At 31.5% G+C, this 27,590-nt stretch overlaps 1 protein-coding gene across 1 annotated transcript in view; it reads left to right on the forward strand.

The window, feature by feature from the left end:
- LOC139494657 (uncharacterized) overlaps positions 1–27,590 on the forward strand; it is a 98,327-nt gene that overhangs the window by 43,096 nt on the left and 27,641 nt on the right. Inside the window, exons 6-7 of the mRNA XM_071282818.1 lie at positions 13,854–13,952; positions 23,798–23,896. Of these exons, the coding sequence (XP_071138919.1) occupies positions 13,854–13,952; positions 23,798–23,896 (198 nt within the window). The remainder of the gene's footprint in view (positions 1–13,853; positions 13,953–23,797; positions 23,897–27,590) is intronic.

The following is a 27,590-nucleotide window of genomic DNA, read 5'->3' on the forward strand; positions in this document are numbered from 1 at the left end:
TATTTTGGAACCGGAAGTAACTTTTTCATCATTTATGTATTGTTTTATCGTACTTTAGGAACTGTTATTTACGTTTTATAAAATGTCTGTAGACTATATCTAAAATACAGCTCTCAAAGGATTTAAGAAATGTAGCGAATTGGATATGACGCCATTTTTAAAATGAGCGGTGGCCATTTCGAATTTTAAATATTGTTTCATCGTACTTTAGGAACAGTTATTTTCGTTTTATCAAACCTTACTTTGGGTTATACATGTACCAAAAACACAGCTTTTAAAGGGTTTACGAAATTTAGCCATTTTTAACGTAATTGCCACCATTTTTGAACCGGAAGTGACTTTTTCATCATTTATGTATTGTTTTATCGTACTTTAGGAACTGTTATTTACGTTTTATAAAATGTCTTTGGATTATACCTAAAATACAGCTCTCAAAGGATTTAAGAAATGTAGCGAATTGGATATGACGCCATTTTTAAAATGAGCGGTGGCCATTTCGAAAAATAGAAATTTTTTATGGCCAGCAGCTGATTTTTTTTAATTATCGTTTAGTCAACCTCTATACCAAATTTCATGCTTGTATCACGATTTGCACAATTATCCCGACAATATCTCCCACTAAAGTTAAAGCAGGCTAAAACATATCAGTATTGTCTAAATTGAGTTACACCAGTTAAAAACATAGAATAAGGAATGATAGCCTCTTCAAAGCAATCTTGCCTCAGGATATCACGTATCACGTATTGACGACTTCTGACCAGACGGAATATTTTATCTGTATCAAATTGATATTTTAAGCTACATTTGTACTTTCATTAACATAACTGTACTGGTGATTTATCATAAAAAATCAGAAAAAAAGATCTAAGAAAGAATCAGTACTATATAAGGGGGAAAGGGTGACGGGAAATATAAAAAAATAAGATTTGGTATGATTGCCAATGAGACAACTATCCACAAGAGACCACAATGACATTAACAGCTATATGTCACCGTACGGCCTTCAACAATGAGCAAATCCCATACCGCATAGTCAGCTATTAAAGACCCCGACAAGACAACGCAAAACAATTCAAACGAGAAAACAAACGGCCTTATTTATAAATAAAAAATGAACGAAACACAAATATGTAACACATAAACAAACGACAACCATTGAATTACAGGCTCCTGACTTGGGACAGGCACATACATAAATAATGTGGCGGGGTTAAACATGTTAGCGGGATCCAAACCCTCCCCCTAACCTGGGGCAGCGGTATGACAGTACAACATAAGAACGAACTTTAAAAATTAGTTGAAAAAGGCTTAACTCATCAAATGGACAAAAAAACAAGTGAACGTGGCCGGGTACTTATACATCCCGACACAAAAAGACACAATGAACAGATCTGAGAGTACTCGCAGTTATCTGACAGCTAGTTTAAAACCTCTAACAACTAATAAAAAAATCATGCATCTTAGACTAAACTATCAATCCGTACGCATCCAAGATCAAATGGATTTAGTGTAAATACGTCATAAACAGCCAGGGAAAACATGACATTGTGCAATGCCAAGTTACAGGTATCGACAGATTGTAGATCCATGAATAAGTATATGTATATAAAATACTAGTAATACAGTTGGGTGCAGACCAAGCATTACATGTAAACGGGCCTAAAAAGTGAACGCGGCGTTTACTCGCGTGCACTTCTTGTAAACGCCACGTTAACTCTGCGTTAACTCCGAAATTTTAGTAGACATAAATAGTAAACGGGCGTTTACTTTCGCGTTAACCTCCGCGTTAACGCGAAAACCGCGCGTCTTCTAATCTTGTAAAGAGTAAACGGGCGTTTACTTTCGCGTTTACTTCGCGTTAACGCGAAAAAGGCGTGTCTTCTATCTTTAAAAAAAAAGTAAACGCCCGTTTACTGTTTGTAGTAAACGCGCGTTAACGCAGATTGTCCTCGTATCCTGGATACACTGACCTAATATATCACATGATAAGGTACATTAAAATATTCATCTGTCCATTTTCGATCAACATATTGGCAATTGCATTTAATGAAATGAGACCTCTTTACTTAGTTTATTGAAAATTAATCATTGCATATAAGAACAAAATGGAAATTCGTCCTGGAACTGTAAAACTTACAAGACTTTCAGTTTACATTCGTGAGAGGATATTAAGTTTTGGAATATTTAATTTTGGCATATTAATTTTTAAATATGCCGGTTTAACTGTGAGTCGATATTTGTACATGTAAATGTTGAACAGAAAAAATAGAAAATCCGCTGTTGAAAGTTTTTGGAACTGACTATTTTTGCAATTAATAAATGTTTATATTTCTAATAAAAAGTGTTTTTTAATGTTAGGGTTCAAAACACATATACGTAAAATATTAAGTCATTTTAACAATATAAATAAATGTACAAATGCACACGGCGATTATTTTATAATACTAGTATACACAATTAGTTAACGCGAAAAGTAAACGCCTGTTTACTTTCAAGTACCCATAAAAATACAATTGAGAAATCTGTAGTAAACGCCCGTTTACTTTTACGTGCACGTAAAATTAAACTTGTGAAATCTGAAGTAAACGGACGTTTACTACTGACTAAACGGACACAGAGTAAACGTGCGTTTACTCGAGTAGACATTAGAAATTTCCGTTTTGACCGCGTTAACGTAAATGAAGTAAACGGGCGTTTACTAGTAAACGCGAAATTTATAGTTAACTAACGAAAAATGTGCACGCCGCGTTAACTTGCGTTTACTTTATGTAATGCTTGGTCTGCACCCAACTGTATTTAGTTAGCTTTTAATTTACTGATAACACAATCAATATTTATACCAATAAAAACAATATTCAATGATCTTATTACAGTGTTGAATACATGGAATAGGTAACCTTTTAGAATAAGTTTATTTAAAGGAGCAACAAGTTTCCATGGATCATTTCTAAATTTCCGGGCACGGTTAACAACATTTCCGTAAAAATGAGGATGTGCTATCCCGTTTGAAATAAGTTTTATACGGTAACAACCAAACTTCAAAACCAAATCTTTATATCTATGGACAAATTTATGAAGGTTTTAAGTAATTTATGGTAATGATATCCATGGTTTAATAATTTCCCAGTAATACATAGATTGTTTTCGTTAAAATCAAAAACGTCACAACAGACACGGGCATAGCGAACGAGCTGTGAAATATAAATACCGTAAGATGGTGCCAAAGGAACATCACCATCTAAAAATGGAAAATTAACAATAGGAAACGAAAAATCGTCTCTTTTGTCGTAAATTTTTAGTGTGGAGTTTCCCGTTTAAAACCGAAATATCTAAATCCAAGAAAGGACAGTTAAAAGTAACTTCCTTGAGGTAAATTTCAGCAGTATATTGAAAAATTCTTGATTATTTAACGAAAAAATATCATCAAGATAACGGTAAGTGTTGTTGAATTTATCAATTGAATGCAATTTCGACGGGTCTTTATTGAGTTTTGTCATAAACTGTGATTCGTAACAGTACAACAACAAGTCTGCTATTAAAGGGGCACACTTAGTGGCCATGGGGATATACATTTGTACACATTTGTGTAGAAAATAGTCACATCATATTAATCATATTGTAATTTAAAATGTAAATATAGATACTTTGGCATACGATTTTCTTTGATTCACATCGTTGTTTGTTTATAACTCTATCTGGAGGCACCTGTTGGGAGAGATGTACTTAATTACTGATAATCTAACAAAATCCATGCATAACCAGTGACCAAGTGTATGTGCTAGCTGCGGTTCAATAGAGTTGTGTAATATACTATATTGGAATAGGAAAATACTTAAGAGAAATAAGTTTAGCAGATATACATGAACTGATTAAAATGATTCATACGTTTTTTTGTATGGAAGGTAAATGTAATATCGTGCATTTTTCTAAATGACAATTTGTTATTTACCATGGTTATAAGAGTTTATTTAAAGTTTGCAGATTCAGATTCAATATTTTATCAAAGTCTCACTGCTTGTATAAGCTATTCAAATACACGTGTTATCATCTCGTGTGGGGTGGAGTAGGGGGCACGTCAATAGTGTTTGGTAGACATCCAGTACCCCACCTTTTTCATATATTTTTGTTTTTCAGAAATATATACCTTCTCACATATCAATTAACAAAAAAACAGACCTATAGATTTATTTTTTCATCTTTTGGTACATAAGTAAAGATATTGTTTTGGTCACGCTCTTCATCAGGTTTATGTTGCATAAACACGCCTTACTTTTCAAAAAAAAATGGCACATCTGCATAAAACCGGTTTCCTCTATTTGCTCCTTTTTTTATCTTTCATTCTGAAGAAACAATAAAATATAGTTGGTCAGATAAATGTAATAACACCACAGTTCACTTAGTTTAATATAGCATCTATAACTAGCATCAGTTGAAATACCACATACGAATTAAAAGAGATTAATTGGTTTGACAAATAGCTGATGCATTTACAATTGTGCTGTAACCGCATCGAAATTAAGTACTGACATCTGATAAGTTTCAGATACTTATGATATAATCAAGCAAGTGATAATATCAACCTATTGATGTATACATTATAGTACAGCCCGAAGAATGCCCTAAGATTTGAAGCAATCTCAAATTTCACAACTGGTTGCATTCACAGTTTAAAGTCCTTTTGGTTTATATATTACTCTTCCCAATAAACTGACCACAGATGTTACACAAAGATTATCTGATAAGAAAGTCAATGTTTTGGCAATTTCTGTTTTAACATAAAAAGTAAATATTTCTACTACATGAAACATAATCTATGTATGAATAATCTTCATAAGAATTTGACAATCAGATCACTGTTTTTTTATCAATTATGTTCAGATACAGTTAAAGGAATGAAAAGTAAACATATCTTTTTTTTATTTTTATGTTTTAAATGTTGAACAGATTGATAAATGTTGTCATTTTTTATACATTTGATTTAATGATATAACAAAATCTCCTTAATATTCAAACAAAATTTTTAATACAATATTCATGAAGCAAAGACAATTTGGGATAAGAATACCCTCCCCCTTTTTATACGCCTATTTACAGGACTTCTTATGGTATATATATGTTTGTCCGTCTTTAACATGTAAGACATTAACTTAAAACTTTGGTGATTTACGGTCCGCTGAACATAGAAAATGATATTGCGAGTGGGACATCCGTGTACTGTGGACCCATTCTTGTTGTTTTTAATTTTCATTTTAAAACATCTCCAAGTGCTGGATTTTGTCGTTGTATTGAAGACCCAAATGGTTGCCTTTATCTGTTTTCTGTTTTTATGTCGGGATGTTGTCTCTTTGACACATTCTCCATATCCATTCGCAATTTTATTTCATATTTTAACTAAATTTTTCTTATTCTAAGCGGTTGATCTTACGTTTTTCAATGAGATTTAAGAATAAAAGAGTTATATATATATATATATTGCCCCTCTCTTCACTCCGCATTTGTACGAGACCAGATTGATGATAATATAATAATATAATAATATTATTGACATGTTTTATCAACATGATCAAAACGTATAAAATTTACTAAATTGAAAATATTTATCATAGCATTTCCAAATTAGCTGCAGAAATCCTAAAGAAAAATTAAATCATGTTTTTAAGGTAGATTCATGGTTTACCGCCATCTTGAATTGTACAATTACAATTCAAAATCGGTCTAGTTATTTGCTCAAATCAGCAAATTTGGAAACAGATTTGCAATTTAATGGTTAGACTATTTATTTATATAAAGAAAACTTGTTAATTTATAATATTATTCGAAATATTTTAACAAATATCAACCTTTTTGGTTGTTAAAAAACTCTCATAGTACAAAATGTATACTGGGCTAATACGGAATTTTGTTATTTTTACTTGTGGCAAGAAAACAAGTTCGATGCCACCATGGTTTCTTTTTATTTTCTTAAAACATATTATGAAACCTATCTTCTCACATTTTATTTCAAAATTCTATCTCAAAGCACTCTTATGTGTTTTTTCATGAACAAAATAAACAAATTAAGGCAATTTCCAACGACTTACAGCTTGAAAAATAGCACGGTGATCCATACTTTTTATCTTATATTTCAGAAAGCATAGTAAAATGTTCGTTTTGGAAAATTATAAGAAATTTCTGTCTCAAAAAACATTTACTTAAGATCTACCTTAAAAAAAATATATCTTTATACCACTATTCCACATACTAATCTTAAAGCTCGACGGAAAGAACTCGTCAGTTTATGTTTCTTTAACAAAAAGGGCACTAGACGTTTTACATATCTAGTTTTGGGCTAGAATTCAGTTTTTTACTTTGTGAAAAATCATACAGAGTCAAGGAAAAAATATAACGACGAGGATTTTACTGCCATGCTGGATTTTTTAATTGACAACATATTTGTTGAATTTGGAGGTTTGGTGTTCCAATAGACTAGTGGAATCCCAATTGGTACCAATTGCGCTCCTTTACTTGCAGATTTGTTTTTATATTCCTATGAAGCAGAATTTATCCAAGGGCTTGTACAGAAAGGAGAAAAGTAATTAGCCCAGTCTTTTAATTACACCTTTCGGTATATTGATGATGCACTGTTTCTCAATAATAATATATTCAGTGATCACTTACATCTAATATATCCAAGTGAACTTGAAATTAAAGATATTATACCGACACAGATAAATCTGCTTCATATTTAGACTTTTTTTTCTAGAAATAACTACTAATGGTAGGTTGAATACCAAAATTTATGACAAACGCGATAATTCAATTTTCCTATAGTCAACTTTGCATTTTTGGGTAACAACATCCTAGCGGCACCAGCATATGGAGTATATGTGTCTCAATTGATAAGCTACTCAAGAGCTAGCTCAAAAAAACGTTAATTTTATTGAACGAGGAATACTGCTTTCTCAATAGTTGCTAAGACAGGGCTATGAATCAATCAAATCAAGGTCATCACTCAAGAAATGTTACGGTTGCCATCAAAACCCGGTTGGCCATTATGACAAAAGTGTGTCAGAAATCATATCTGATATTCTTCCTCAGTCATAATAACCTTCCACCACTACCAAACTGAACACAGAGATAACACGACGGGTGCCGTATACGGTGCAGAAAATGCTTACTATTCTGGAGCACCTGATTTCACTCCCGGTTTTTAGTGGAGTTCGTGTTGTTTCTTTATTATTATTATACCCCCGCTTTAAAAAAAGTGGGTATACTGTTTTACCTCTGTCTGTCTTTCGGTCAGTCCGTCATTCTGTCCGTCCCATGAATATTTTTCGTCGCATTTTTCTCAGGAACTACAATACAAGGATTTGGTTTCAGGGTTTTTCTAAGTCAGCTATACCTTGTGATGCGTTTTCAGATGGACCACTTGACAACTTCCTGTTTACCGAACACTTGTATGATTTTACACATGATAGCCAAGTTGAAAATGTTCGTCACATTTTTCTCAGGAACTACAATACAAAGATTTTTGAAATTTGGTTTCAGGATTTATATAAGTCAGCTATACCGTGTGATGCGTTTTCAGATTCATCACTCGACAACTTCCTGTTTACCGAACACTTGCATATTTTTACACTATGAATATTATCCACTTGCGGCGGGGGTATCATCAGTGAGCAGTAGCTCGCAGTTTCACTTGTTTATAATTGTTGATGTAGGTGTCCTTTGGTTTTGTAAGTCTCTGTTTACTCCTTTGGTTTAATAATTATTGTCGAAACCCACCCGCTAACCTGGGATAGTGATGTATCAGAACAACATAAAAACATGTGGCATTACATATTCTAGAAACGCGAATGCACGGAGAATCGTCCTTGGTACGACAGGGATGCGTCTAAAATAAGTTCAAGGGACTATTGTCCTTCGTAGCGTGACTTTCAACTGCGTTATACAAACGTTAGTAATACGACAACATATGTTACTTGAACGCCAGATAAACGCACGTGTACGCTTCTCGTACTAGTGTAAGTGCACACGATTCAGATATAATTGACAAGTTGGATGCGTTCAAAATTATTGGCAGCGTACGTGGTTTGTAACCACGCCCGGCGTACGTCGGTGCTTAACGCGTATGTGTGACGCCGGTATTTTAACGGAAATAGATAAATCAAATTTAATACGACACTTTATTTCGACGTTACGATTTGAAAATTGTGTACATGTATATAGGTAAATTAAGTGCTTAATTTCACCTTATATTAGAATGATCAACTTTGATTGGTTGGTAGCAAGTATATTTGTCGCATATTCTTACATTTTTTCTCATTTCAAACGAATTTGCATGATTTACCAGGCACTGCCGGTGAATTTGCCTCAAATACCATGGTATATTTACCATTTTAGATATTCTTTATTTGTCCTATCGAGCATCTTCCCGCCAAAATTGTTCGGTTATGACGTAACATAGAACAGCGAGCTAACGCGTATAAGTAGATGACTTTTGTATAATTCCCGTGGTTCTATGATAATATCCTCTTATTCTCAAAATACCCCTCCATAACATGATATATCTGTTCATTGTATGTTATGTGTTTCCTTTACTTTCTTAAATTTATACAGTCAATTGAGATTTAGAAATATTTTCCCCTTTTTAGTTTAATTTGAAGTGAACATTAAGTTGCAGGAGATATATAATGACCACTTTTCCAGAAATAACAGAATCCTTAAATCCACCCACCTCCAAACAAAAATGGAAAGGAGATACGTCCAGTACAAACGGGAGACACACCTGTATTTTCTTCAATATATGAATGATTGTTGATTGCTTAACGTCCAGTGTCAAATATTTTATTCATATTCAGGACTATTGTTTTTAGTAAGAACAAAATTAATAGTACTATTGATTTCATCATCAAGTAAAAAAAGAAGAAGACAGCAATTGCAGTTGCCTAAATCTATTAACTATAAATAAATTATTCATCTGCTTCTTTGTCTTTTTTTGCCATTGAGGAACTGTCTTGTTAATGCATATACGCCATTTTTCTTTTTATTCATATTTAAAGTCTATGATATCTTGATGACGCTTTGTTTTCATAATATTTCCTTAATATAAGTAGACGATTGTTTGATTTTCTGTGGGGGTATAGGAGGATTATGAAAATGAAAAACCTGGCTTGATAGGAGCTAGAAAAAAAGAACTTTGCAAAATGCTTAAAACTTATGTAAAATAAAAGAAAGTAATAAAACACATCCGTGGTAACAGACGATTCTTTTTTTTATTAGTCTTACTTCTCATCCCTCACCCACCAAAACAATATCAAATGGTCGTCCCCTCTCTTTAAATGTCCAAATTAATACGTATCTTAACAATAAGAGGAAAACACTAGAATAATTTTAAAATTAATATCTGTATTAAATCAATGAATGAATATGTACAAAATTTCCACTGTGAATACAATATATCAATGATTGATTGTGAACTATTGTTATTTTATTATCACCCCTATTGCAACACTTACTTTCGATTTCCACTGTGAATACAATATATCAATGATTGATTGTAAACTCTTTTCATTTTATTATCATCCCTATTACAACACTAACTTTCGATTTCCTCTGTGAATACAAGATATCAATGACTGATTGTGTACCATTGTTATTTTATTATCACCCCTATACCAACACTAACTTTCGATTTCCTCTGTGAATACAAGATATCAATGACTGATTGTGTACCATTGTTATTTTATTATCACCCCTATACCAACACTAACTGTCGATTTCCTCTGTGAATACAAGATATCATTGACTGATTGTGTACCCTTTTGATTTTGTTATCACCCCTATTACGACACTAACTGTTAATTTCCTCTGTGAATACAAGTTCGCAATGTCTGGTTTTGTACCATTATTATTTTATTATCAGCCCTATTACAACACTAACTTTCGATTTCCTTTGTGAATACAAGATATCATAGACTGAGTATGTACCCTTGTTATCTTATTTTCAGCCCTATAACAACACGAACTTTCGATTTCCTCTGTGAATACAAGTTCTCAAGGACTGATTGTGTACAATTATTATTTTATTATCACCCCTATTGCAAAACTAATTTTCGAATTCCTCTGTGAATGCATGATATCAATGATTTTTTGTGTACCATTGTTATTTTATTATAACCAATATAACAGCACTAACTTTCGATTTCTTTTGTGAATTCAAGATATCAATGACTGATTGTGCACCATTATTATTTTATTATCACCCCTATTACAACACCAACTTTCGATTGCCTCTGTGGATACAAGATATCAATGATTTATTGTTGACCATTGTTATTTTATTATCACCCCAATTACAACAATAACTTTCTATTTCCTCTGTGAATACAAGAGATCAATGACTGATGGTGAACCTTCAATATTTAATTATAACCCCTATTGCAACACTAATTTTCTAATTCCTCTGTGAATACAAAATATCATTGACTGATTATGCATTTGTTATTTTATTATCAGCCCTATTACAACACTAACTTTCGATTTCCTCTGTGAATACAAAATCGCAATGACTGACTGTGTACTCTTGTTATTTTATTATTACCCCTATTACAACACTAACTTTCGATTGCCTCTGTGGATACAAGATATCAATGATTTATCATGTACCACTGTTATTCTATTATCACCCCGACTATAACAACACTAACTTTCGAAGTTCTTTGTGAATACAAGATCTCAATAATTGATAATGTACCTTTGTTATTTTATTATCACCCCTGTTACAACACTAACTTTCGATGTCCTATGTGAATACAAGATCTCAATAACTGATGATGTACCATTGATATTTTATTATCACACGTTTAGCAACACTAACTTTCGATTTTCTCTGTGAATACAAGATCTCAATGACTGGTTGTGTACTATTGTTATTTTATACTCACCCCTATATCACAAAACTTTCGAAGTTCTATGTGAATACAAGATCTCAATAACTGATGACGTACCATTGATATTTTATTATCACACCTTTAGCAAAACTAACTTTCGATTTCCTCTGTGAATACAAGATCTCAATGACTGGTTGTGTACTATTGTTATTTTATACTCACCCCTATAGCAACACTAACTTTCGATTTCCTCTGTGAATACAAGATCTCAATGACTGGTTGTGTACCAATGTTAATTTATCATCACCCCTATTTCACACTATCTGTTTATTTTCTCTGTAAATACAAGATCTCAATAACTGATTGTGTTCTATTGTTATTTTATACTCACCCCTATAGCAACACTAAGGTTTGATGTTCTCTGTGAATACAAGATCTCAATGACTGATTATGTACCATTGTTATTTTATTATCACCCCTGTTACAACACTTACTTTCGATGTCCTCTGTGAATACAAGATCTCAATAACTGATGATGTACCATTGTTAGTTTATTATCACCCCTGTTACAACACTAACTTTCGATTTCCTCTGTGAATACAAGATCTCAATGACTGGTTGTGTACCAATGTTAATTTATCATCACCCCTATTTCACATTATCTGTTTATGTCTTCTGTAAATACAGGATCTCAATAACTGATTGTTTTCTATTGTTATTTTATACTCACCCCTATAGCAACACTTACGTTCGATGTTCTCTGTGAATACAAGATCTCAATGACTGATTATGTACCATTGTTATTTTATTATCACCCCTGTTACAACGCTTACTTTCGATGTCCTCTGTGAATACAAGATCTCAATAACTGATTATGTACCCTTGTGATTTTATTATCACCCCTGTTACAACACTTAATTTCGATGTCCTCTGTGAATACAGGATCTCAATAACTGATTATGTACCATTGGTATTTTATTGTCATCCCTATTATAATAATTACTGTCGAATTCCTCTGTGAAAACAAGATCTCAATGATTGATTGTATACCCTTGTTATATCATTATCAACCCTATTACAACACTAACTTTCGACTTCCTCAGTAAATAACAGATCTCAATGACTGATTGTGTACTATTGTTATTTTATTATATCCCCTATTACAACACTAATCTTCGATTTCCTCTGTAAATACATGATCTAAATGACTGGTTGTGTACCATTGTTTTTTTACTATCTCATTGACTATATGACAGTTGTTATTTGTTTGATGATTTTCTGCTTTTTATTTTGCCATATGATTATGGACATTTTCTTCTGAGTTCAGTATTTTTGTAAATTTACTTTTTTTGTATTCCTTTCTTGATGTTCATTTTTTTTAATTGTGGTATCATATACATTATACCAAAAAATTGTCCATACGTTTTTATTACAACTGACGTGTGTGCCCATTATATACACTGTTTGTATTTGTTACATGTTCTTGATAGGGTTACTACAATCCTGTTCCGATTCTTGAATGTGACTTACCAAATTATACTTGTTACCGTTTTTTACTAAAATAAGCAACATGTCCGGTGTCATTTTATTTGACTTATCAAATTTTATCCGATAAACATAATAAATAACCAAGTTTGTTTTCTTACAAAATTATTTTATCAAAAATCGGATGTGTTCTGGATGAGAATATGTTGTGTTTACTCCTTATTCAGATAAAATTAGTTCTTCAGAACTAATGTAAATCATCTTTAAATTATAACATAAACATGTAGTCATTTTGTAAAATGTTGTAGCGAAAGTAATTTATTGATTGCGTAATTTCATACAATTTGTTTAACTATAAATGGATCTCAGTCATATGTGGCATATTGCATTTAATTTTGTGATTTTTGTTTCTGATTTTTTTAAATATCTGACTGCCATTGTTCAGCAGAAGTTGATTAGAACAAGTGGGGTACATTATAAGTTACCCTCTATTATATAAACCTTTATTTGGTATATTGAAGTAGGTACTAAACTGACAAATTTCTAAATTTCACTAACATCAATTTCATGTAAATTTAATGCATGTGGATCTCACGTGAAATTCTCGTAAATCTCATTTAAAGTTAATACGTAAAATCAGTTAATGCGAGTTGCATATAAATCTCACATAAAACTCACGTAAATTTCAGGTGAATAATTTTGTAAAATATCGTTATAGAATTTTTCAAACTTCAAAATCATGATAAATACCATTTATTTCTGGGAAATTCATGTTAAAATCGTCATGTGAGATTCATGTGAATCTCAATTCACGAGAAAATCGCATGAAGATTTTAACGTGAGTTTCATGTATAAGATTGTTTCAGGTGAATCTCATGTGAATATTTCACGTAAATTTCAAGTGAGATTCAGAAGAAATTAAGGTAAATAAATTTTGCCTGTGTACACATGAACATGAATATCAAGGGCCGTTCATGTCAATTGCGGTTTAAGCCATACCGTATCCAATTTTCAACGCGTTGGTTTTCACTTTTAACGTGTTGTTTGTTTACCTCCAATACGTTGGCTTTCACTTTCGATGTGCTGGTTATCATTTGATCAAGATCTCAATGATTGATTGTGTACCCTTGTTATTTTATTATCAACCCTATTACAGCACTAACTTTCGATTTCCTCTGTAAATAAAAGATCTCAATGACTGATTGTGTACTATTGTTATTTTATTATATCCCCTATTACAACACTTACCTTCGATTTTCTCTGTGAATACAAGATCTCAGTGACTGATTGGGTATTCTATTATGTCCCCTTTTACATTTCTTTTTTTTCTTCTTACTCTTCTAAGATCACCTATGAATTTACCTTTTTGTATTCCTCTCAATTTCGGATAGTGACAACTGTCGTGTGTGCTATTGTATACATTATTTGTATTTATAAAATAAAATTGTCAGTATATGAATACATTTTTAATGAATTATATGTATGTTGGTCTTACAGGATTGTGCTACACCGTTATTGATGGCTGTACAGGAAGGACATATAGAGATTGTTAAATTCTTGGTGAAAGCTGGATGTTACATAGAAGCCAAAACCAAGGTAACCACATATTTCATCTTATCCTACTTCTCTTTATATTGAATCAAAACAATTGTGTTGTAAATAATACAGGTAAAGTGGACAACACGTACGTCTTAGTCAATATAAAATTTCAGGTTTACTTGTCTCGTCAAATTTTATCAGACACAAACATAAATCACCGAGTTTGTGTTCTGACAGATACAATTACTTATTAAAATCTAAATAAACTTATTAACACGAAAGGGCTGAGAACATGTATGTATTAATTTATTAGCCAGATAGCAGTAATCAAATGTAAAAATCATCTTTAAACCAATATACAATTATATAAAATTTTCTAAAAACATGTTGTATATATGTAGTGTAAAGAGTAAACGGTTATCTAAATCAGTTTTTACCACTAATTTTAATGATATACATTGCATTTTTTTTAATACACAACATTGTCAAGTTGATGACACAGTATGTGATGTTTGTGACACATTGGAAGAACACTATTTGTCTGATTTGTTTAATATCTGTTGTTCAAGAAAAGTTCTGGTTGCTACACACTTTTATTTAAACCTTTATTTGTGTAGTAGGTACGACACTTGCAAAGTTCACCAACATCAATTTCTCGTAAATCTCATCTCAAACAAGTGTATACGTGTAATCAGTTAATGCATGTTTCATGTGAATCTCATTTAAATACTCACGTTAATTTAACGTGTTAATCACATTCTATTTTTTCATGTAAAATCCACATGGAGTTTAAAATATCTTAAACAAAAACAAAAATGATATGGTCAAATTTTATGACAAATACATTTGTGAAATTCGTATAAAAGATTATGCAAGAAACAATGTAATTATGATTTTATTTTTATCCTACTCCTCTTAATTGGTTATAAATGCAAAATCATATTGCAAATTAGACAACTGTAATATATTCCTAATATAGTTTACACAATCTTGTTCCCTTTCCTAGAATGTGACCATCCATATTATACTTGTAACAGAGTTTGTACTAACATAATCAACCAGACCATTGCCACATGTGTCATTTTATGTGTTTTGTCAAATTTTATTCAACAAAAACATGATTAATCACCAAGTTTGTTTCTTACAATAATAATGCTATCAAACATTGATATGTTTTGCAGGAGAAAATGTTGTGGTAACTCCTTATTCAGATAATATTAATCCATGTAATTCTTTAGCAATAATTTAAATCATTTTGAATTAAAGCAAATACATTTAATCATTTTGTAAAATGTTGCAGCGAAAGGAATTTATTGATTGGGTTAGTTCATACAATTTGTTTTCAATCAATGAATCTCAGTCATATGATGCATATTTGATTTAGTTTAGTGATATTTTTGTCTGATTTTTTAAAATGTCTGACTGTCATTGTTTAGAAGTTGATAAAAACAGTTGGTGTACATTCTTAATAACTCACTATTATCTAAACCTTTACTTGTTATATTGAAGTAGGTTTTGTTCCGGCAAATTTTACTTACATCAGTTTCACTTGAATTTAAATTCATGTGAATCTCTCGTGAATTTTTCGTAAATCTCATTTCAATCGACTTTATTCGTGAAATCAGTTAATGCGAGTTTCATGTGAATCTCATGTAAAACTCACGTGAATTCCACGTGAACATCGTACTTCAAATATATATTCAAATTTTTTAAAAATCAGGAAAAATACAAAATACAAATTTTCAATTGTGAAATTCGTGTGAAAGTTTTCAGGTGAGATTCAACTCAAACGACCTTATACATGAAACGAACGCTTAAATGTTCATGTGAATTTCTCGTGAATGCAGCAAAACAACCAACCCGTCGAAATTGAAAACTAAAATTGTGTAGGATATTGTTGTTGTTTTAATATTTATGAATCAATCAAATTAAGGTTATCACTCAATAATACGGTCGTTATCATGAGCTGATTGGCCATTATGACAGAAGTGTGTCAGAAATCATATCTGATATTCTTTCTCAGTCATAATAACCTTCCATCATTACCGAACTGAACAAAGAAATAACACGACGGGTGCGTATACGGTGCAGGAAATGTTTACACTTCTGGAGCATCTGATTTCACTCCCGGGTTTTAGTGGAGTTCGTGTTGTTTCTTAATGATTATTCATAACTGTTGATGTAAATGTCCTTTGGTTTTGTGAGTCTTTGTTTACTCCTTGGTTTTGATTGTTATTGTCTTACATCAAAGTAAATAACTATGTTTGCGGACTATACATGAAGTATGTCTGAGCGATGTGTAGGATACCGTGGAAGTTTTAAATATTTACATCAAAGTACATAACTATGTTTGCGGACTATGCATAAGGTATGCTTGAGCCATGTGTAGAATACAGTGGAAGTTTTAAATATTTACATCAAAGTACATAACTATGTTTGCAGACTATACATGAGGTATGCCCGAGCCATGTGTAGGATACCGTGGAAGTTTTAAATATTTACATCAAAGTACATAACTATGTTTGCAGACTATACATGAGGTATGCCCGAGCCATGTGTAGGATACCGTGGAAGTTTTAAATATTTACATATAAGTGCATAACTATGTTTGCGGACTATGCATAAGGTATACTCGAGTCTAAGCAGAATTTCTTTTAAAATTAGAAAATTTTGAATACTTTCATAAACATAAAAATTATATATGAGCGGACTACTTGAAGTATGCCCGAGACCTGTGCAGGATGTTTTTACTAGTTTTAAATTTTTCGCTAAAGATTGAAAATTATAAAAATATTACTTTGACATGTTTAACTCTCCTTTGTGAGTACAAAATCTCAATGATTGACTGTGTACCCTTGTTCTTTTGTTACCAACCTTATTACAACACTAACTTTCGATTTCCTCTGTGAATACAAAACCTCCATGATTGATTGTGAACCCTTTTTATTTTGTTATCACCACTATTACAACTCTTTCTATATTGTTACTCTTCTGTTAGTACAAGATCACCTATGAATTTACTTTTACTTTGTATCCCCTTCATGATGTCCATTGTTGATGACTGTTTGATTAACTGAAGCTAGTTATCTAATTACAATAACAAGATATAACTAGAATAGTCTGTAAAAATTGAACAATGGGAACACTGTTTCATTTTGAATGTTTCTATGAAATTGAAGCAAATCCTATATTATATAGATAGGTAAATATGCATGTTTCTGGTCATGATAACAGTCAGGTCACAGTCAACGTCGGTTAGATCACATCTTTTTAAAATTCTCTTTTGAACTAATGGCCAAAAGGAGTATGGCCACGAAGGGTTAAAAACGGCCCTGTCTCAGAAATTTACGAAATTACTGCAGAGTGATCACTTACTAGTGTAGTTTATAAAATGATAACCATTAGACTTGTAGCTGTGGTTGGATAATTGTCCAGGGCATCAGAAAAGACCAAGGTACAATGGTATTTTAGCCATTTTGTGCGTAACGTTAAAATTGATTTCCATCTTTTTTTTAACGTTTTCACCACTAGAACTTTTTTACAAAATATTCCTTGAATCTTGTCCGTATTTATTGGTGTTTTTTTTACAATATTAACAGAAACTTACTAGTATTTAAAAGGTTTAAGCTGCACATGAGCCCTTCGCTTAAATGTTGCATAAGTGACCCGTATACTCGTTTTCTGCATTGAAATTCACAAAACATAAATCGCAGAGACCACGTTAACAAACATATTTCTATAGCATAGATTAAATTAAAGTCATAAATGATTTTTTGTCAGAACGAAATTAGATTGAAAGCTGTAAAATATCTTGGCAAGCGATGTACAGTCGGGAAAATGTATTTAGATAGTTGATCACACCACATCATCTTATTTGTATATATGGAAAAACCGTGATTTACTTACACATAGAAATGTGTATTTTCAAGTACAGAAGTAAAGGATAAAAAACAGTTAAGAAAGCCCGGTTAGAAATTGTTTAAAGACAGTACATGAAATTTTATGTGCATGTACTTCATAATCATATAACACATAATATTTGTATATAAGTCATCAGACATTAGAACCACACGTGCACTCATAAACATCATTCTCATTCAAGAAGAATACAAGTTATGTTTGCTGTGTTATTTCGTTCATTGTTTTATAAATACTCAGTAAATTAGACCGTTAGTTTTCTGTTTTGCAATTGTCATTTAGTAGTTTTTTTATAGCCGACTATGCGGTATTGGCTTTGCTTAATGCTGAAGGCTATACGGTGACCTATATCTGTTAATTTCTGTGTTATTTGGTCTTATGAGGAGTTGTCTCATTGGCGATCATACTGATTTTTTTAAAATTTTTACTCTCAAATAAATATTTATAATTAGACATTTGAATGAACGCTTGTTTCTTTATATACTGTCATTTATACATTACTGACATTATATAGTACTGCTCTCTCCATTTGTACCTAAACTGAAGTGCATAACATATGTAGTCACCTGTGAAAATGAAATATAACTGCTTCAAATAGTTCAATAAATCATTTTCATATTTTCCAAAAACTTTTTTGCTAGACAAAGTAATAGTTCAAAGGCAGTGGCTATTTTTCCAGATCTTTATGGTCTATGATTTTTATCTTTCAATTGTTTTTACAGCATAGTTTAAAAATCATTTTTTTTAATATGATTTCATTGCTTCAAATTGATCTACAATAGTTTTGATCTTTTTTTTTTATTTTTCCAAATTTTTACTCATAAATGTTTTTAAACGTTTATATGTATCTCAAATATTGTTACACTTATCTTCTTCAACTAAATGACGAATACTAGTAATGATTTAATTCTTTTATGACAATGCTTATTTTGGTAGTATTTTTCTAAAGTTAACATTCATTCTGTACAAAGAACAGGTGCCATTGCTATCGAAATATGCTATTTTGCTCGTTTTAATAAAGATATTTTTTAAATCAAAATTAGCCACTGCCTAGTTTAAAAAACTAAAAAAAAAATATATAGAATGCGCATTTTGAGTTGTCTATTGTTGACGATTTCATTAAGCAATTCAGCTGTTTTCAATTAAATCTGTTCGACTTTTGCATGTTATTATCAATTATTTTTTAAAAGAACTATTTTTTTTTTTATTATTTTATGATAAGTGTTATAGTTAAAGGGCATGAGCAACGAGATATAGAAAAACAAATCAGATTTTGTTCGGTCATTAATGAAAGTGAAATAGTGAAATAATAGTTCGCGTTTAGCAGCCAGTTTGCATCAGTTCTGTCAACATAAGCAAAGAAACGTAACTAGTGAATTATTCACTTGCAAGTGGATAATTTGGCATTAAATTCGTATGCATGAGAATGTCAGTTGAATAACTTAGCTGGAGATGGGTTACGCAAAAACTAGACGTGTTCAGAAATTAAAAAAAAAAAAAATAGTTATATTGGAAGTGAAACAAGGGGAAACAATTTGGTTCACTGAATCGATCTACAAAAACTCATTCTTATACCGTTAAACCTACAATATGGAATCAAACAGACCTAGAAAAAATCCAATTTCTTGAGTTCGATATCTACTTATATCTATTTTTTATCTTGATATCGAGTTATATGACCGTCGGCAGTCTTCGGAAGTTCGACTCAATGATTAATTACATTGCGTCTAGACTAAAATACACACGAAATGCTGATTCATACTATAGATTAGACCGTTGGTTTTCCCGTTTAATGCCTTGTTCACACGTACATTTAATTCGAATTGAATTCGAATCGAATGCGAATCGAATTCGCCAATAGCGTTCAAACACTCTTCTTTTTTTTTTTTAATTCAAATTACTTCGAATTGGCTACTAGTAATTCGAATTATCAAATTCGCATTAGAAAAACGCTTTTGACAAAAAGGAAGAAAAAGTTAACGTCGTTTGGACATTTAGCGAATTTGACGCGCATAGCAATTCGAATTAGAATTGATGTGAGAAAGTGAAACGTTTCGAATGCGAATTAAACTAATTCGAATTAGTTTATGCGAATCGAATTCGAATTACGTGTGAACTCAGCATACATGGCTTAACACTAGTAATTTTGGGGCCCTTTATAGCTTGTTGTTCGGTGTGAGCCAAGGAAGGATCCGTGTTGAAGGCCGTACATTGACCTATAATGATTTACTTTTATAAATTGTTATTTGGATGGAGAGTTGTCTTATTGGCACTCACACCGCGTCGTAAATTGTTTATATTTTATGTTTTTGTTTTTTTAATTTGGATGTACGTTTTAGTATGTTATTAGTCGAATAGGAGAAATTGTGAGAAATCGGGGAATACGATCGACAGCTGATGCCCCTTTAAGTTTCAGACTGAAATACTGTTACTACATAGTCAATTTATTCTTAATTAGATTTTATCTTGTAATCTTAACTCGTTTTACTCGTGTTGAAAGTGGTCCAGTATTCCACATACAACTATAATTCTTATCTGAAAAAAGTTTGAGTAATTTTGTTATTATTCTTATTATCATGTGGTCAAATTCAACAGATTCATGCCTCAATCCGTTTGAAAGTGAGAAGATATGATATTATTACAAAAAAAAAACTACTTTCTGCCAGATACCAAATGACGTGCAGGGATTCATTTCAAAAGTAATACAAATCCATGAATATCAGGGTTTTTTAATTTGGCGTTGATTGTTACAACATAATTGTATGTAACTAAGATGCGTTTATTCAAGTAATGTATTATCTATACCTATAATTAACAAAATGTGAACTTTTTCTCAGGTAAACGCCAATATGACAGTAACCTAACAATGATCAAATTAATATTCTAGTCTTAATCTACACTCTGCTCATTGTCACTTTCGTCTACGGCGTGCTGCATCTTCAAGAGAAGCTCCTAAATTCTGGACTCCATGTGTGATGTCCATATTATGAGTATACATATAGTAGCCAATGTGTGCAAATTAACATGATCTCATCCGAAATATGCATTTAACTTGCGCTGGGCATTAAATAGTCATTCATAATAATGAGACAAACAACATATTTAAATAAAATGGTGGTTTTCTTTGATATTCTTTTATTTTCGTTTTACCAAAAAAGTGAATTATCTATAAAATTATGTTTAAATTCATTATAGTACTTATAGCTTTAGCTGAGCTATGATTGATAGTTGTTTTGCGAACGTTTAGTGGCAAATATTTCATGCATATTTATGACGGAGACCAATTTACAGAATTTATTTCAGACAGGAAACAAGAAATTGCATGTGTTGTCATGGAACAAAATTAAGAGAAAAGAAGGGGGCGTAATAAAGAATCATAAGACCAATAAAATCATACAACACCATGAATATATAGAAGCGACAAAAGGAAAAACGACAATAACAAAACATAAATAAAAACAGGTACCTACAGATTCAACACGAAGCTCGGGCCTCCACAAAAACAGGAAATATAAAAATATCTCATAGATACTTTATTTATAGTTAGCATGGTCGCTTGAAGTAGTCTCACCGAAACTTAAAAGAGACCACCAAAAAGGGACCAGATAAACGTTTCTCTTTGTTTGCATTCTGATGACCAATTATACGTGCTTTCCCGCATGACTATCATATATTTATTTGAAGTTACACAAGCTATATCATAGTTTTGTTTCATCTTTATTTCAGTTTTCAATATAAAACAAATATTTGTTCTGGTTGAATGTCACGGATAGTATACACCACGCCCTCCTCTCAAGGCTTCGTTATTTTTATCTTTATAACAAAAAAACATTGAAGAGCTTATTCAACCACTATGCAATATGATATAACAACTCTCACGTGATTTCTAACGTGTTTTGTCCAACGATTTTCAATGTATATTGTTGTTAATTTTGCTGTTATTTGGTTTCACCGTAGTATTTATGTAAGACAAATGTTAACTTGGCATGCCATACTCGATAAAAATGTGGACGTGAAAGAAAGCACTTCATCAAAACGTCAACATGAGATTACATTCCATGAAAGTTATATTTCGATGATTTCGTCTTTATAAAACAAAATTATTAAATATGTGTAGGATCTATCTATAAAAAGGATATTTGTATTTAATTCTAATGTTGGCACCCATATCGATCTGCTGAATGTAGAATGTTAACGTAATACGGAGAAAAGCCTAATTTTCACTCAACTATGCATAGTAGTTCGACCGGGCTAGATATTATACGGCACATACCGTGGAATTGATCGTAAAAATAATTTATAAATTCACAATATTTTTTTAATCCAATTAGAATTTATTGGTATGTATCACATTTATAGCAATATTTTAAAGTTCTTGGTACAGTTATTCGTCAGAAAATGTCATGAATGTATCGTACCTCAGAAATGGCGGCATTGAATCGGGATTTGCTTGTTAGCAAAAGTTAAGATTTTCGATGTGGCCACAGGCCTCGACCACGCTAAATATTGTTGTAAACTGCGTCAAAATGTCAAACAATTAAAATGAGAGTAACATTATTTTGGTCGAGGCCTGTGGCCAATGCGAATTTCAACCAGGAAGTGTGAAATCCATTAACAATTTGGACATTTTGAGCGTTTTGGTTCGATTCCGTGTATTACGTCACATTGATGACGTCACAAAAATATGTTTTTATACTATAATAGAAAATAACAATATACATAGATATGTTTTAGTTATAAAGGATCAACCTTATTTCACTTTTATTTTTTGTCACCTCACAGGGCCAATATCGGCACTTCGTGGCCATACTCCTTTATCAATTTACCTTTTAAAAATAAAATAACAAGGACATTACAACTTTGAATCGGTCAGTTCATTGTCAACGTTGGTTAGGTCACGTTTTCACAAATGTTAAATACTTCGTTCATTTATTTTCATTCTTATGTATGTATTAAATCATGAATTCTTATTATCTTTCAAATTTGAGATGAATCCTTTTAGAAACAAAAAAGTAAGAATCATTGTTTTTTTCGGTCAGTTCGCTGTTGTTCAGGTCATTGTGAGATGACCTTTTCGAATTGTGTTATAAAACATTGCTTTGCTTTCTTTGATTTGTGTAATACAGGCGGAATTTTATCATATATCAAATTTGATATAACTCATTTTAAATATAAAAACAATAATGAACATTTTTCATTCGGTTCTGTATTTGTCCTGTCATCGGTCCAGCCATAAGTGTAACTCATCTTTAAACAATATTTTGTAAGAAAATTTTTGATCGGCTGGCCACAGTAGAATAAAACTAGCGGTAAAGAATTGAAAAGCAACGGGTTTGTTTTTCATACTGATGAATGACAAATCAACGCGTTAGTTTTTACAAACAACTCGTTGAAAGTGAAAACCAACGAGTTGAAAGTGAAAACTAACGCGTTGAAAATTTCATACGGTATGTACATACTGCAATTTAAACGGTTTGATATGATTTGCTTGTTGGTGTTGCTACGCAACTTTTAAGCATCGCTTTTGGGATATTTCTGTCGGAAGGTTTTCATTGATTGAGTAATCTGGTTACCCGGAGACAAACAATGACCTTCGATTAGGAAACTGACAATACTTGTCAATTAAGATTGGAGTCAAGTGCATCCGCATTGCAATGACACGAAGGGCCAATCATACACATGTTACTTTGTGTATAGACATTATCCTTTTATAAACATCTGATATGCGTTGTAGATGAGAATACATTTTTGGTTGCATTACGGAGATACAATTAAAAATTACTTGTCAGTTTATATTTGTATTAGGATTTGTCTCCTCGACAAAAATCAAGAAGCAATAATATTACATACATTATACTTGATAATAGTCTATACTTTTTTGTTACAACTGGCATGTGTGTTTTTATATGCATTGTTTATATTTGTAACATAAAATTGTTCAGTATATGACTACAGTTTTGATAAAACATATGTTTGTCTTACAGAATGATTTTACACCGTTATTAAAAGCTGTACAGGAAGGATATCTGGAGCTTGTTAAATACCTTATCAATGCCAACTGTGATAGAGAAGCCAGAACAAAGGTAACGACATACATACTCTGATCCTACTGTTCTTTATTCTGAATCAACAACAAATGTTGTTGTTACTTATGCAGGTTGAGTGGACAACACATACTTCTTAGTATAAATAAAGTTTCATTTTACGTATTTCATCAACTGTTAACAGTTATCGACATAATAAAAGGCCAATTTTTTTTTTGACAAAACGTTGTGAAGTTTATTAAAATCTGAATGAACTCATTAACACGAAAGGGCTGAGAACATGTATGCGTGGATTTTTTAGCAGATAGTAGTATTCCAATACAAATATTTTCTTAATTTTAAAAATTACATTTAACAATGGAGAAAGTAAGATCTTATTTTACTCGTTTTATCGCATGGAATTTCTTGATTTTAACATTTCATTATTTTACAACTAATGAATCTGAATCAAACGAGGCATGTAGAATATTGTTTTTGGATATTTTTTTTTCTCATTTTTCGTGTACATCTGATTACATTAGTTGATAGGACGTTGTGTTTGCATTCCTAGTTTGATACTTTTATATAAGCAGAAATATTGTTTTTGAAACAACCAAAATTTGGTATATTGAATCATATGCTACGACTTTCTCTGATAATCTTTTTTACATACAATCTGAATGTATATTTATTGGAGGTCGATCAGATCTTATAATCCAAATTGATCTGATCACAAAAAACATAATGAAATCAACAAAAATATTGCATTTGTATTTGGAGTTTTTCTCATTTTTAAGTTTTGATTAATGCACATGATACATAATGTTTAAACATTATTTTCAAAATATTGCAAAAATTCAGGTCTGATATTTCACAATAATAACAGGTTTTTTATGTGTTCCTAATGTAGAATATATATCAGATTAACCAATACCTGATACAAGATGGCTGTGATAGAGAATCAAGAAATTAGTTAGATATCATTTATTTTAAGTGAAATTATATTTTGGTAACATCTGATCGAATTTGAAATTAAAATCTTGTAACGAATCAAACAACATGGGATCCTATTTTATTCATTTCATCGGAAGGGTTTATAGGTACTAATATTTTGTTTATGTTTCAAAAAAGGTTTCGAAAGAAAGTTCCGGTGTTAGTTCAGGTATCTAAAATTCATATGTTACATGTTGTCTTTTGTATTTGGTAAAACATCGAATTTTATTTACCGTAAAAAAGAACAAGAACCAATGCAATCATACTGTTATATAATTTATCTGAAGATTAATCCTACTTCTCTTTTTACTAAACCATCACACATAACTCTGTTATAATCAAACAGAAAATTATTCTGAGTCTAACGATATAATTGTTATTATGTTTTCTCTCACAATAGTTGTTATACAAACACATGTTTTAAAGTAAAACATTCTTTACGAAATGCAAGATCTTAGCGTATCGTGATAAAGATTTCGACATTGCTCGTAGCCACGAATCAAATAAGATGATATAAAATTGAGAAGGGAAATGAGGAATGGGTTAAAGAGACAATAACCCGATCAAAGGGCAGATATCAGCCTTATGCTACCAATGGAACTTCAATGCAGCTAGAGACTCTTGCACCCAGAGGTGTGCCTCAGCTGGCCTATATACAGCTAATTTTGCATAGGTACTATTTCAGTACAAAAAATCAGTAGTACTGAAAACCGACTTTTAATAATCAGTAGTATTTTGTATAATATAATTGTATAAATATTAAGGTACCTTTATTTTACATTTCTTGATTTGTACTTGAAATTGTAGTACTACAGATTTTTGGTTACATCATTACATTTTAAGCAGTTTGAAAGTTTGTCAATTTCAAATATCTTATACTCATGATGTTCAAACATAAAATACTGTGATTATTGTTAGTACAATTTCTGTACCAATATTTTAAGTACAAATCAAGTACTGTAAAATACAGATACCTAAATATTACTATAATGTTTAAGTAATGAAAAAGTAATAAATATTAAAGTTAAGTTTCCAGTACTTATGTTTATGAGTACAGAAATACTATGCATGCAAAAGTAGCAGTGTAAACAAAAACGTATACTAGTTCAGTGGCAATGGACGTCATACAAAACCACGAACAAGACACAAGAAAAATATTGCATTATAGATCATGCAAGACTAACAAAGGCCAGAAACTTCCGACTTGGTACAGGATCAAAAATGCAGAAAAAAATCATCCCTCCCTCTATACCACTAGCCAGTGTATATAAAATAAACATACATCAATAAGCATAGTCAAAGAAACTCATTTCAAAAATATGCTGAGTCCAATGTCAGAATAGCCCACAAGAGAAACTAAACAAAATGACAATGATACAAATGGAATACTAGTAGTTAACTGACATGCCAGGTCCAGACCTCAATTAAACTGATCGAAGGATTATGTCTTCATCAAATGAATTCCAAGTACAATCCCATCCGTAAGGGTGTATATAATTTTTACATTATTTTTAAACAAACGTTTTTTTAAGATGACTATTTTTCAAGAGAACACGTTTTTTATTTGTGTTTAATAACAAATATCAATGAAAGTGTAATAAGTATTCTTTTGTCATGGACCACTGATTGTTGTGGTATATCTGGACGACACATACTTCTCGTTAAATATAAAGTCTCAATTAACTTATGTCATCAAATGATACAGATATCAACATTTACAAGAGAGATAACCATGTCCACCAGTTTTTAAGTATTTTTCACAGCTTCCCTCAGTAAAAGTTGTAAATAAGGAATTTTTGACACATAATAGTAATTAATTGATTTAGTTCTGCTAAAGCATCCCGGTAATCTACCAGCTATTGTCCCTAAGCGAGATATAAACTTTCCTTCTCCCAATACAACACTTTACATATTTCTCGGATCGGTCGGTGCCCGGTCATACTGTGGTATTTGGATGTTGCCATTGTCTCAAACAGATAACTCTCTCAGGTTCAGTATTTGTAGTTGTACTAATTGATCTATTTTCAATATCAGTTACAGAATCGTTTGGTTCTTTTTCTGACATTACCGATTCAGTTTCAGTGTTTTCATCCGTGCCATCAATTTCAATGTTACTGTTTTCCTCTGAAACCTCTTTAAACTCTTTCTCCACATTTTCCCCAGTTTCAAGATTTTGTAAAAGTTCCTTGAGCAAAGAAGATGAATATAAAACAATTTTTCGTTTAGCATCAAATGGAGCCTGATAAGGACATCGATTGATTTTTTTTAACTTGTACATAGCGCAAACATTTAGACCACTGATAAGTGTCATTTTCATTCATATATGATATATATATGAGCATTTCTTTAATGTCTGTGTTTGTTATGTATACAGACTCTTGACTTTGTCGCCCATGAACTATTATTATTCTGACCATAACGTTTAGTAATTAAATGTACAATGAACTCTCTCCTATTATATCGCTTTCGGGGATATATGTAGCACCAAAGAGAATAAACGTGCTAAGTAAATGATAAGCAACTTCAGCAGCTCTCGTAGATTGCAAAGCTCTAAGAACACTGAATGTTAAACAGTGCATTGAAAGGTTGATATATGAAGTAGCAATGCTTTTTTTTAACACAAAAACCATACAATAAAAAGTAAAATCACAAAAATACTGAAATCCGAGGAAACTTCCCTCAATCAAATGGAAAAATAAAAGGATAAAACATATCAAATCGATGGAGAACAACCGTCATATTCCTGATATGGTTATTATAC

The sequence above is a fragment of the Mytilus edulis genome, chromosome 11 (assembly GCF_963676685.1).
Source record: "Mytilus edulis chromosome 11, xbMytEdul2.2, whole genome shotgun sequence".
NCBI lineage: Eukaryota > Metazoa > Mollusca > Bivalvia > Mytilida > Mytilidae > Mytilus > Mytilus edulis.